The sequence below is a fragment of the Xyrauchen texanus genome, chromosome 12, assembly GCF_025860055.1.
Source record: "Xyrauchen texanus isolate HMW12.3.18 chromosome 12, RBS_HiC_50CHRs, whole genome shotgun sequence".
Taxonomy (NCBI): domain Eukaryota; kingdom Metazoa; phylum Chordata; class Actinopteri; order Cypriniformes; family Catostomidae; genus Xyrauchen; species Xyrauchen texanus.
The window spans coordinates 32,784,306-32,798,055 of NC_068287.1; the positions used below are offsets into that span (position 1 = coordinate 32,784,306).

Below are 13,750 nucleotides of genomic sequence, written 5' to 3' on the forward strand. Positions count from 1 at the left end.
TAATTTTTTTTATTTTTTTAAATGTCTAGGCATTTTATCATATAGCAGTTTCAACTGTTCTTTTCAAAGTCAGCTAATTGGGAAACTGAATGACATTTTGTGGAGCTCACCTTGTCATGCTTATCAAAGACAATCTGGAGGAAGAGGTATGCGTTGTGGTTCAGCTCTGTGGTGCAGTCTGGAGGTATTTTGAATCTGGGAAATCAAATTAATGTTAAAAATGTATCTGACCTGATTAGAAACTGAAAAGGGAAACTTTGTTTCTGTTTCTTTCCAAACTGGGCAGTAAGACATTTGTCTGGAAAATATTTGGTGTATACACGGGAAATATGCAATTCCACACTACAGAAACAATCAATCTATAAGCTATTTCCCATCAGTTAGTGTTGAAAAGATATGGGCTGGGACTCACAAGGGAAACAGATATTCTTGGGTCAGGTCCAGGTCATCATCATAACCAAACCTCCTAAGCACGGTCCATGTGGTCTCATGCCTTCCTCTCTGAATAAAGAGTGTATGAAGGAACAAAAAGCCTGGCAGAAAAATAATATACATAGACAAGTCAGAGACATACACACACAGGGCAAAGGAAATAACAGTGGCAACATTACTTGTCACTCTTATCAGCTCACCCTTCAGTGTGAGGCCGTTGTCCTTTACTCCATCTGACATATTTTTCCGCACAACATTCTTAACATCCTCCAGGGCTTGAGGTGCCAGGGGTATGTTAAAGCAAGTTCTCTGCAAGATAGGATGACCAATTATCAACCATGCTGCCAGAGCATATCATCCTCTGCACTCGGTAATGTGCAATAAGAAAACGACATCAGCCCAACAACCTCAAACTATTTTTCAGTGTAAAGCAGTGTCAGACATAAACCTTCAACTCAGGGGCATTTTTTGATTGCTGCCTGCAATTTTTTACTCAAATTTGAAAGCTCACCATTTACACATACTGTGGACTAATTGAAAATGCATCTCTATTTAAAAAAAAGGTTTGTTTATAATCCAGCGCACACGCACCACTTTCCATCATACTGCTCATGCCAGAGTTACCATGAGAAACCAGTTTTTCCACCCACTTGAGAACCGAACGATGTTCTGTCAACGTTAATCCATAACCAGCCCACAAACGCACACAGCAGTATTTACTTACAGCGAGGCTGGAGCTGTTGAGCAAGTCCAATGTAGATGAATGAGAAAGTAAAAGATCACAATATTTCAACGTTTTGAATCACAGTACACTAAACATAAATAAATATAAATAATCTCTAGCCACTGCATCCGATTCGAGTATCATTCAGAAGTAATAGCCTCTGGTCAAATTCGCCATTATTCCTCCTCTTTCGAAATCTGCGTTTGCTGCTTTGATGGCAGGTTTGTCAAGACAAACTTTTAATTATTGACTTAACTGATACGTGGTGCCACATTTGTCAGAAGAGTCAGTCATATCAGCAGAAGAGCAAATTACAAAATTTTCATTAAAGGATTAAGAGGACATTTTTTTAAAACATAAAAACTAATCTGCACGGATGAATCATTCACAATAAGACCAGTAACATGCATTAAGAAAATAAATAGTGTCAATTTTGATTTCATGACATCTTTAAAGCAAACTTCTCTTACCTGGAAGAAATTAAGCTCATTGTCATTAAGAATGCCATCATTGTCCAAGTCAGATATTTTGAAAATGCGAGTAAGTGCTTTGATGCAAGATAGCTTCATCTGGAGATAAAAAAAGAAACAAAAAATATCAATGCATGTGGGTGTTTTGATTCAGCAATACAACCAATACTTCAAATCGAACACTTAATGCTGTAATCTCCATTTGACAAAAACCAACAGGTAGTATTATGGTGAGAGCCAATACAGTAAAACAAAGGCAATTGCGGTGCCTCATATTCTCTATTCAGATATTCGGTGGTCCTGATAACAGCCCCAATAGCTCTACAGGCATAATCTGAATTGTTTCCTTACCTCTTTCTCCTCAGGGGAGTATAAAGGTCCGGTTGGGTGTAGAACGGCCTTTTGGGCATAGTAGAACAACTCTGAGATATTCTTCAGGTTTTTGGCTGAACACTTAAAAAAAGAAAAAATAAAGCCATTAAATGAACATTGCATCAGGAAAACACATCTGACCTTGGTTCATGTCTGACATATTTTCAAGACTTTATAAAGCTGCTTTGAAACGTTGTCTTGTGAAAAGAGCTATAAAAATAAAAATGACTCAACTTGACTTCAAAGTAAAGAACTGCATTCAAATGTAAGCTTTAATTCATGAGGCAGAAAATCCTAAACTAAAGTACTTTTTTACTTAAAGCTGCACTATGCAAGATTTTCTTGGTTAAAAATGAACAAATTGTCATTATTGATTGAGTACATAAACAATCAGGGTTCATAACAATGTCCTTACCTTACCCCAATTTACAACAGTAAGTCTATAAAAATTATCAGTACTGGGGAAACTACGCTGTTCAGATCTGTCTCGCTGCAGTCTAGATGGTGAAGTTGTTTACCTGCCAAAATGCTTGGAAATATTTTATGGTGGAGTTGCTTAAGCTTATATTGCTTGTTATGCTTTTATGAACCGAACATTACTCGTGAGTTAACCGATCGCAATGAATTGAAGTTGTCGAAAGTTACTGTGACATGTATAATATGAATAACTAATGAAATTGACTTCTTGTAATTGATATTTTACATATATAAGCACATTATTTTCATGTTTAATAAAGTATATTTTATCCCAATCATTATCGAACCTTAATTTTACGTTTTAGTTTACAGTGTTATTGTGAGCATTGCATAGACGTCCAGTTGAAGTCAGAAGTTTACATACACCTTAACCAAATACATTTAAACTCTGTTTTTCAAAATTCCTTACATTTAATATTAGAAAACATTCCCTGTCTTAGGTCAGTTAGGATTACTACTTTATTTTAATAATTTAAAACGTCAGAATAATAGTACAGAGAATAATTTTTCTCAACTTTTATTTCTTTCGTCACATTCCCAGTGGGTCAGAATTTTACATATACTTTGTTAGTATTTGGTAGCATTGCTTTTAAATTGTTTAACTTGTGTCAAATGTTTTGGATAGCCTTCTACAATCTTCTCACAATAAGTTGCTGGAATTTTGCCCATTCCTCCAGACAGAACCGGTGTAACTGTATCAGGTTGTAGGCATCCTTGCTTGCTTTGACCTCAGATTGAGGTCCGGGTTTTGTGATGGCCACTCAAATACCTTGCCTTTGTTGTCCTTAAGCCATTTTGCCACAGCTTTGGAGGTATGCTTGGGGTCATAGTCCATTTGGAAGACCCATTTTTGACAGAGCTTTAAATTCCTGGCTGATGTCTTGAGATGTTGCTTCAATACATCCCCATAATTTTCCTTCCTCATGATGCCATCTATTTTGTGAAGTGTACCAGTCCCTCCTGCAGCAAAGCACCCCCACAACTTGATGCTGCCACCCTCATGCTTCATGGCTGGGATAGTGTTCTTCAGCTTACAAGCCTCACCCTTTTCCCACCAAACATAACGATGGTCATTATAGCCAAACACCAAAGAGTAAGATCTTTGTCCCCACAAGCACTTGCAAACTGTAGTCTAGCTTTTTTATGGTGGTTTTGGAGCAGTGGCTTCTTCCTTTCTGAGCAGCTTCTCAGGTTGTCGATATAGGACTAATTTAACTGTGGATATAGATACTTGTCTACCTGTTTCCTCCAGCATCTTCACAAGGTCCTTTGCTGTTGTTCTGGGATTGATTTGCACTTTTCGTACCAAACTATATTCATCTCTAAGAGACAGAAAGCGTCGTCATCCTGAGCGGTATGATGGCTGCATGGTCCCATGGTGTTTATCCTTGCATACTATTGTAGGAATTTGGAAATTGCTTCCAAGGATTAACTAGACTTGTGTAGGTCCACAATTTTTTTTTAGGTCTTGGCTGATTTCTTTTGATTTTCCAATGATGTCAAGCAATAAGGCACTGAGTTTGAAGGTAGGCTTTAAAATACATCCACAGGTACACCTCCAATTCAGTCCACCTTCTATCAGAAGTTAATTGGCTCACTGTCTAAAGGTTTGACATAATTTTCAGCAATTTTCCAAGCTTCTTAAAGGCACAGTTAACTTATTTGTTGTAAACTTCTGACCCACTTGAATTGTGATGGTCAATTAAAAGGGAAACAATCTGTCTGTAAACAATTTATTTGAAAAATTACTCACGTCATGCACAAAGTAAATGTCCTTTTGACGCCTTTTCATTTCGCGGTTATCAAGCAACACGATTACGCACCAGCTGCAGCTTGATGACGCAAGCGTACCACGGTTCGGATACAAATATATAATGTGAACACAGTCCATCGGGGGCAGGGGGGAGCAATCGAACTCGGGTTCGGAACAGGCAATCGAACCAAGTGTGAAAGCCCCCTAAGTGTATGTAAAGTTCTTCAACTGTATTATTGTAGTATATGATTCACTTGCATTATCAACTGAGGCTGTACAATATAATATAATATAAAAATAAAGTCTTCAATTAAAATTGTATCAACCATAACATGAGTTTTACCTCTTACATTTATAATTGTAGTAAAATACAAACATTCTAAGTAGATAAAACCCTTGAATAATCCTATTAAATATACTGGTAACTGAGGAGAGTCCCCTGTTCTCTATGTAAAAGCACTTTGAGTGTAGTGTTAAAAAAGCGCTGTAAGTATAAAATGATTTTTTTTTTTTCTGAAATATGTAAAGAGTGTTCACTATCTTCATCAAAGCAAGTAAAATTTCAGTTTGAAATGTTTATTGTGTAACATAACATCAACATGAAAATAGCACATTATGACTCCGGCTCCAGTCATGATCACAGGCGTTGTCCAGGTGGATGAAATTAATCTGCCACAAGAGCAGTGCCAAAACACAACTTGCGTAATGTGTTCCTCTTTTAAGTTTCAACCACAGATGTCGCTAGAGCACAAAGTTACATAGTGCAGCTTTAATAAATTAAAAGTTTCCTTTACTCTTTTAATAAATTCAAAGTTTCCTTTACTCTTAATTTTACTACTACTTCTAAACAAACCCTTCTTATATAATAAAAGCTTAAAGGAATACAATTATAGCTCAATCGACAGCATTATGTTGATTACCACAAAATTTTTGTTAGACTAGTCACTCCTTTTCAATAAAAAAAGCAAAAATCAAGGTTACAGTGAGGTAGTGATGTTTAAAGGCAGAAATGTCAAGCTTATAATTTTATAAAAGCACTTACAATACTTCTGTTAAAACTTGTGTGTTGTGTGTTGATTAGAAAGAGATATCATCACCCTACATGCATATTGTTTTAGTGTTGTGGCTATACTTTTGAAACCGTGAGTATTGTAACATTTACAGATTGGCCCCATTCACTTTCACTGCAAGTGCCTGACTGGAACCCAGATTTTTGCTTCTTTTTTTTTTTATTTATTTTTTTTATAATAATTTTGTGGTAAACAACATTATGCGGGTATTGTATTGAACCCGGAATTTTACTTCAATAAATGAACCGACAAATGTATGTTTTTTTTTTTTCCAGAACACACCAAACAAAAAAATTAATTCAAATTTTTTTTTTTTTACTCTCAACAATGGCCCTATTGATGGGGCCTGGGTAGCTCAGCAAGTAAAGACGCTGACTACCACTACTGGAGTTGCAAGTTCGAATCCAGGGCGAGCTGAGTGACTCCAGCCAGGCTTCCAAGCAACCAAATGGGCCCAGTTGCTAGGGAGGGTAGAGTCACATAGGGTAACCTCCTCATGGTCGCTATAATGTGGTTCGTTCTCGGTGGGGCGCGTGGCAAGTTGTGCGTGGATGCCACGGAGAATAGCTTGAAGCCACCACACGCACAATGTCTCTGCGGTAACACGCTAAACAAGTCACGTGATAAGATGCACGGATTGACGTCTCAGACGTGGAGGCAACTGAGATGCATCCTCCAACACCCGGATTGAGGCAAGTCACTACGCCACCACGAGGACTTAGAGCGCATTGGGAACTGGCCGTTCCAAATTGGGGAGAAAATATAAAAATAAATAAAAACAATGGCCCTTTTGTCTTTTATAGGAACCCAGTTAAAATAAAATAGAAGTAATGGTGGATTAACTTGATAATGATTTAATTTGCATTCACTGACTGTCTCTTCTTTTAGACGGAAATCAATGCCACTAGTGCAACAGGAGTGAGTGACATACACATGACCCAGAGAGTGATGTCACTTTCCTCCATCTTACTACTGTCCCTCTGCGCACACTCAGTGTCTTATACACTGAAGCGCTGACAGGTGTGTACAACATGTATCTGCATCATCAAACTTAGAAGCATCTTAAGGTAAAACATAACACTAAAACGAATGTCTTATTCAAGTGTTCAATACAAAACGGTATAAAAGACGTGATGTCTTTTAGACTGAGTGCATCTCTCACCTCCACACAGGTCTCTATCTCAGAGTACTGATTCATGATGGGCAAGATGGTCTCCATGCTGCTGTGCTCCACCAGGTCAGATTTATTCCCCACCAGGATCAATGGTACTCTGTGACAGCGTTTAAAAAAACTAATTTAAAACAAGTACATTTTAATGTTTCAAAGACACAATGCTTAAAAGGTGAAGTGTGCAATTTCTGCTTCACTAGTGGAACCCAACCAAAAATAATGATTGTTTCAAAGCACTCAGGCCATCTAAAACCCCATTTTTCAATGTTCGGACAAACTGGTAGTCCTGCTCCAAACTCACACATTGGTTGAGCCAGACATTGAAATGTTGGTCCATTCGGACAAACAAAGCAATGTTTGTCAGGGCCAGAGAGCATCAAAGTTTACACTCTTTGAGTAAGTCAACCTAAGTATTGGTTACTTATAGTAGTCCCTGCAAATAAATCTGGGGTAAGAGAAAATATTTTTAACATTAAACAATTAGACACTTCACCTTTAACTGCTAAAGAAATTGCCACTTAACACTGAGTTAGTATACTGTAGTGACTGGGGACACACAGAAAGTGTTGTTCAGGGAGCACATGGAAACACTGTTAAATTTGTAATGCTATTTGATGCACTTCCACTAGCAGCCTATCAGATAAAATTGCAATATGCAAATATACAGTACATGGTACAGTTATGTTAGCATATTTTGCACATTTTTATAAAAAACTCAACATGTTAAGTTAAAAGAATGACACAGTGACAGGCAGCTCTCTTTTCAAGCATGTGGAAGGACCAATGAGGCATCCATTTCAAACACAGCACAGCCAATAAGGAATGTGCCACACACCTGCTGTCCTTATCGGTCCGTTCATTGATGAGGGGAATCCAATGACTTGTCACCTTCAAGGACAACAATACAATGGGACAAAATAGAACACCATTAAAACTGCAAATGTATAACCAATAACTACGCATCAAATATTTTACAATTACTAATTACAATCTAGTCAACAGTAAGACTAATGGGTATTTGACTTTGGCACACAAGGAAACAAGACCTACTTTTTCGATTGACTTCTTGTTGTTTACTGAATAGACTATGCATATAACGTTTGCCTGTACCAACATAAAAAATAACCAGTTAGGTGAATAAACAACACAAGATATAAATAATTTACATCAGTATGGAGACTAAAACAAAGCATCACCTTTAATATTTCTTGGTAAAGCTGCTCATCTGTCTGCTCTGCTTCTGTTGGTCAAAAAATGAGACAACATAAGTGAAGAAGTATAAACGATTCCAAGAGAGTTACGTATCAGCATTTACATCATAAGAACAACAATGCAGACTCGGGCTATATGCATCTCAGCATAAAGAGATAAGTGTTAAAATGGTATTACCTGAATAGTCCACTATATGAGTGGGCACTCTCTCAGGTGTAACATCAGCAGGAATGGTGATCTCTTCCGCTCGGAGAGGGACCTTCAATACAATCATAAACAGTGCATGGTGAATGATAATGGTAGTCATTGGTAGACAGGCAAAACCATGCAAAGTCTGGGAAACACAATACGCATTTCTTAAATCGTTTTATTTCATAATACTGTATGTTTAAAATTAAGGATTCATGGTATCCCTTTTTTTATCAAGTTTAAAGAATGATTACCTCATCAGGGAATTCCTCACTGACAAGTGACATGATCAGGGAGGTCTTCCCCACTTTGGCTGTAGAGAGAAAGCATTACATATTGTAACCACTGTGTTTTAGATCTATTAATAGCTCCAAACAATTTCCAGGCTCATGCCTGTCAAGATTTGAGAACCCATAAATAGAAATAAAAGCACTTTCTTAACAAGTGTTCAGAATTGGGGAAATCATAAACTGATTAAATTAAATAATATATATTAGAATAAGACTGAGGTGCTTTAAACTTGATGGTTTAGCAGTATATTTACACTGACACATACCTTTTGGTAGCTCTTACTGACTGAATGCAGAAACTCTCCTAAGACCATTTCCAAAGATTTTTGAATTAAATAGAGGTGAAACTACCAAAACCAACTAAACATGATGGATCACAGCTCTATCATTAAAGGGATAGTTCAACCTAAAATTCTCTCATAATTTACTTACACTCATCATCCTATATATATTTTGAATGTGTTGAAACTTGACACCGGGCAATGCACCTTAAAAACTGCACGTTAGATCAGTTTCATACTGAAGAGCCGCTTTAAAGAACGTTTTTTTTCTCTCTCTAGTAAATGAATGTAAATGCCAACACCATCATATATATGTCGAAAGGACTGAAGCCTGTCAACTAAAACATGAGCTCATTGATGTCATTAAGCAAGTCTGCTTTTTTATTCCATCAGTTGCTCCTGGTTGGAGGCTTCCGTAAATATTTTGTTTATACGTATGCTTACATCCACTGATAGATCAGTGGTTACATCCTACATAAATGTAATGGTGCAACACTCAAATATTTAGCAGTGCATAAATTTGCCCATTTACGCCACAACTAGACTAAATTGTAACATACGTATAGCTGGTGCAACCGACCCGTGATGTTTATTTATTCTTTATTTAAATGGTCAGCATTTTACTGGTACTAAAGAGTACTACTGATGTTTATTTTGGAATTTATTTTATTTGAATTTATTCTTTATTTTAATGGTTTGACTGATACTAAACATACAGTACTGATGTTTATTTAGCTATTTATTTTATTTGAATTTATTCTTTATTTAAATGTCAGCAATTGACTGATACTTAACATATTGATGTTTATTAAGCCATATATTGTATTTATATTTATTCTTTATTTTATCAGCGTTCATTTCCAGAATTTGTTGACAATGTATAATAATAATGTAAAATATTCTTTGATAAAAAATATTTAAGAAAGCAGCCTTCTGAGTACCTTTGTATAGTCATATCAGTGCACAATCCACATAGAAAAGGTCTGTTTTCATTCCAGCTCAAAAATTTGCTATATCTGCCACCATATCGGTAAACAATTAATTTCCCCCCTCTAAAATATGTAACGGTCTCAAAAATCCCATATCTGTCAGGCCTTTGTGCTTTTTGGAGCGGAGACACTCTTCTACAAATCTTTGTGTTCTGTTTAATACTTTAATAAGGTGTTAAAATACTTTCTTTGCTAAATCTAAAGGGGTACTCTATGTTTTTTTGTGGTTATTTTGTTTGGTTATTCATGACAACACAATGGCTGTCACCACCTGACTTTAATTTGATGGGAATATACTGTATACACACACCTATCTACACACACACACACACACACTAATCTCTCTCTCTACACAGAGAGAATTATTGCACTGCCTATTTGAGAATTAATAAAAGGTTATTATTTTACTACTTATGAAAATTATATATTTTTTCGTAATAACAGATTTTAATGAGGCATATTTTTATTTAGTTTACTATATCCAGAGGGTTACACCACATTTTTGACGTAAATAAAAAAAATTATCAAAATGACTTGAATTTAGAAATTGAAACGTGTTTATCATAGTAGAAGCGTACTACTATTTTGAACCAGCTGTAAACTGTTTAATTTAACAAAAACGAACCAAACTGACAGTTACGTCATTGACCATTATAGAAATATAAAGACATGTCAATAAACCAATTTCTTTGTACCGTGTATTACACCATAGATGTACACTCATTTTAAGCATAATACGTGATTGCATTGTTCGTTGGTCGTAATGATAGAGCTTTCCGTCTCTTTTGATGAATGAAAAGTTATAATTGTCATGTTTTAAAATGCGAATATAAGGAGTGGTAAGAGTTTAATGTGCAAAAAAACAAGTGCTTGTTGAGTAATTAGATGTATGCAAAACAACTAATCAACTGCAGCCAGTTGACGTTCATGAATGTGAAAAATACTTAATCAACCGACTTACGTTCTCCGACCAGTAATATCCTCACGTCCTTTCTCATGGTTGAAAAACTATTTGATCAAACTAAAAAATGACTGTTCTTTGGCTTGAATCATTTATCCGCGCTGATTAGCGCAGGCCCGCGCGCTGCTGCTGCTGCTGCTGCTGCTGCTGCTGCTGCTGTGTAGGGCAAAACGGACGGGTGAACTTCAGTCTGTCTCAATGTGAAGGTAATCTCTGCTCACACGAGTTTAACACAGGTGCGGTTCATGCCATTGAAACAAAGAGATACCGTATAGATGAAGGTACTAGTGGCTCTCTTCAAATTCAATTCATGACATTTCTGAGTTGACATTTCAAGCTCAATCCAGCAGCGGCTCACCTCCAATAACCGGTGGTAACTACGGAATTCACCAATGGTCAAACGCGAATCTACTTGTTTTTTTCTGTTAACCGCTCGTGGTCATGACGTTTTACCGTCTCCTTTAGGACTGGAGTGGAAACGCGTGTGTGTTGCAGTGAAAATATTTCCAAAGCCCCAAGACGGACCCCTTGATTCAAATGAATGAAAGAAATTGGAATGCCCAACATGGCGGATGTAGAAAAGTAAAAGTCTTTCTAGCAAGTCAGTCACAGGGGTCAGGAATTAGCTGGTTAGCAGGTCCCTTTTAGCCCCTGCTGGTAGATGCTGGAACTACACCACCCGATGGCAAAAAGCAAGTTTCTCAGCCATTTAAAGTCGCCGTGTTTTTTGATGAAATAAAAATGAAAAAAAAATACCAAAAAAATTTGATTATTTAATTACATTATAGCACATTGTCATCCGAGGGCAGGTTGTTTTTGAAGGGCTCTTAAAAGCATGAAAATTATTTATATTTTTCCTCATCTATTCCCATTAATTGTCCATTCACGTGACAACCGATCCCGGAACTGAGCCCCCATGAGCAAAGAAGGCAGCCTCTATTTCACTAGCTTTTTGGGAACCCTGCACTAGCTGATGAATGGGGAGGCTAAATGATAACTCTCTCCAGGTATTTTATAGCTCCATGGTCAGTCCACTGTAGGCCATCTTTGGAATGCTCTCGGTAGGCTATTTCCAGTTATGCTAGTGCAGCTCTCAGATCTTCTTGAATGGAGAAAGAACAAAATCTCAAAAACGGTTGCTCAAGATTACGATCAAAAAACATATTTCAAATCAGCAACAAAATCTGATAATATTGGCATCATAAATTGTGATTCTTAACCTAATTTTGTTAAAAAAAAAATAAAATAATAATAATTTCTCCCAAGCAATCAAATTGGCCCGATTGCTACGGTGGGTAGAGTCACATGGGGTAACCTCCTCGTGGTGCCATAATGGGGTTCTCGCTCTTGGTGCGGAGCGTGGTGAGTTGTGTGTGGAATAGTGTGAAGCCTCCACACACGCCGTCTCCAGAGTAGTCAGTGGACTGACTAGCCTTTAAAGGGACTTAAATATTTCTTATTTGAATTGACTTTTAACCTTTTTTTAATTTGTAATTTGTCTTTGCAGCACAACACAAACAAAAACATACCAACAATTACCATCCCTGCTGATCTTTCTAAAATTGTACAACAGTTCAAACTAGGGTGGTCAATCGATTAAAATTTTTTTATAGAATTAATTACATGGTGTCCCGATTAATTAATCGCATATACAAATATTTGCTGAGAAAGCCCCTCATATAACAATAATTCAATATATAATGATGAAATAATTATACATAGTTATCATTAAATATTATATATATATATATATATATATATATATATATATATAGACAAAATAAAAATCAGAGAGAGTCTTTTTCTACCATTCCCTCAGTGAAATCTGCTGGTGGTGAAATTTGTACCTCAGCCATTGATATAAATAATGCTTTAAAAGAGATCTTGATCTCTTTAGTTCCATGTCTTCGTCTACAGATGAAGATGTTAGAAATTTTGTGGAACCATTAGAACTTCCTAAATTGACAAATTAGTAAAAACTGTATCTTGATTCTGAGATAACCTTGGAGGAGCTTGACAAGTTAATTAAGGCTCTGCCTACTGGCAAGGCTCCGGGACCAGACTCTTTGGCTGAATGTTTTAGATCTTATGCTACAGAATTGGCCCTGAAAAAAAAAAGTTTATAGGGAAGAATGTAAAGCTCAGATCAGTCTGATTCTTAAAAAGGACAAAGATTCAAGCAAGTGTAAAAGATACCGTCCAATTTCCCTGATCCAGCTAGATGTAAAAAAGTTTGGCTAACCGATCTCTTATACATATTGATCAAGTGGGGTTTATTCAGGGCCACAGCTCTTCTGAGGATGATTTTCCAGGGGTGGTGGCAGGAGGTGTGGCGCATAAGCTTTTGCTATACTCGGATGATATTTTATTATTTTTCTCTGACCCCACTAGATCTATGCCTTGTCTCCACAGAATGATTCATTCCTTAAAGAGTTAATTGGTCTAAATCAAGAGTTAATTTTGACCCTTTAATAAAAAAGTTTTCAAGTGATGTGGAAAGGTGGGTTTCATTACATTTATCTATGATTGGGAAAGTTAATGTTATACAAATGAATTGTATTCCAAAATTTTACTATCTATTACAGTCTCTCCCCATTGAAGTTCCCCTCTTTTATTTTAAACAATTTGATAGTATTGCTAAATCTTTTATCTGGAATGGTAAACATCCTTGGACTGGCGACCTGTCCAGGGTGTCCCCCGCCTTTCGCCCAATGTTAGCTGGGATAGGCTCCAGCCCCCCGCGACCCTGTACACAGGATAAGCGGTTGACGATGGATGGATGGATGGATGGTAAACATCTTCGAATGCATTCTAACAAGTTACACTGGCCAGTTGACAAAGGTGGGTTAGGTTTCCCCAAAATAGTGTTTTACTATTATGCTTTTGATCTCAAACATTTGGCGCATTGGTTGAAAAAGAGCACTGAAAGAGCTCCTCCCTGGATCTTTATTGAACAGGATGCCCTTGCCCATATCTTGCCATTGGAATGTCTCTCTACCAAGCTGCCCAGAAAAGTAAAGACACATCTCGTTATCTCACACATACAGTTAGTGTCGACAAAAGTTTCCTGCATGCTCAATTCAGACATTTAACTGAACGTTGCAGCAAGTATTTGGTTGAACCCTAAATTGTGTATTAACAAGTCCAAAATGGATTGAGAAGGAAGCTGCTAACCTGGGAGACCGGTAGGAAAATGGACCATTGAGATCCTTTCAAAATATTACACAGCAGTTTGAAATTCCCAGATCTCAATTCTTCAGGTACGCACAGCTGATTCATCTACTTTGTACCATCTTTGGGTGTAGTATGCAGCCCCCTAAAGCTGCAGACACTAGAGGCTTCAGCGTAATATTGCTGGT

The 13,750-nt window shown here is 37.0% G+C and overlaps 1 protein-coding gene across 3 annotated transcripts in view; it reads right to left on the reverse strand.

The window, feature by feature from the left end:
• Window positions 1-10,756, reverse strand: part of LOC127653126 (mitochondrial Rho GTPase 1-A-like) — a 29,919-nt gene extending 19,163 nt beyond the window's left edge. For all 3 annotated transcript variants that reach the window (XM_052139668.1, XM_052139671.1, XM_052139670.1), the window contains exons 1-12: window positions 10,392-10,756; window positions 8,125-8,183; window positions 7,859-7,940; window positions 7,666-7,709; window positions 7,520-7,573; window positions 7,305-7,357; window positions 6,461-6,569; window positions 1,978-2,079; window positions 1,627-1,725; window positions 633-741; window positions 413-533; window positions 111-195 (exon numbers count right to left, since the gene is read on the reverse strand). In XM_052139668.1, the coding sequence (XP_051995628.1) occupies window positions 111-195; window positions 413-533; window positions 633-741; window positions 1,627-1,725; window positions 1,978-2,079; window positions 6,461-6,569; window positions 7,305-7,357; window positions 7,520-7,573; window positions 7,666-7,709; window positions 7,859-7,940; window positions 8,125-8,183; window positions 10,392-10,428 (954 nt within the window). In that variant the 5' untranslated portion in view covers window positions 10,429-10,756. The remainder of the gene's footprint in view (window positions 1-110; window positions 196-412; window positions 534-632; window positions 742-1,626; window positions 1,726-1,977; window positions 2,080-6,460; window positions 6,570-7,304; window positions 7,358-7,519; window positions 7,574-7,665; window positions 7,710-7,858; window positions 7,941-8,124; window positions 8,184-10,391) is intronic.
• Between the last annotated feature and the right edge of the window lie 2,994 nt (window positions 10,757-13,750).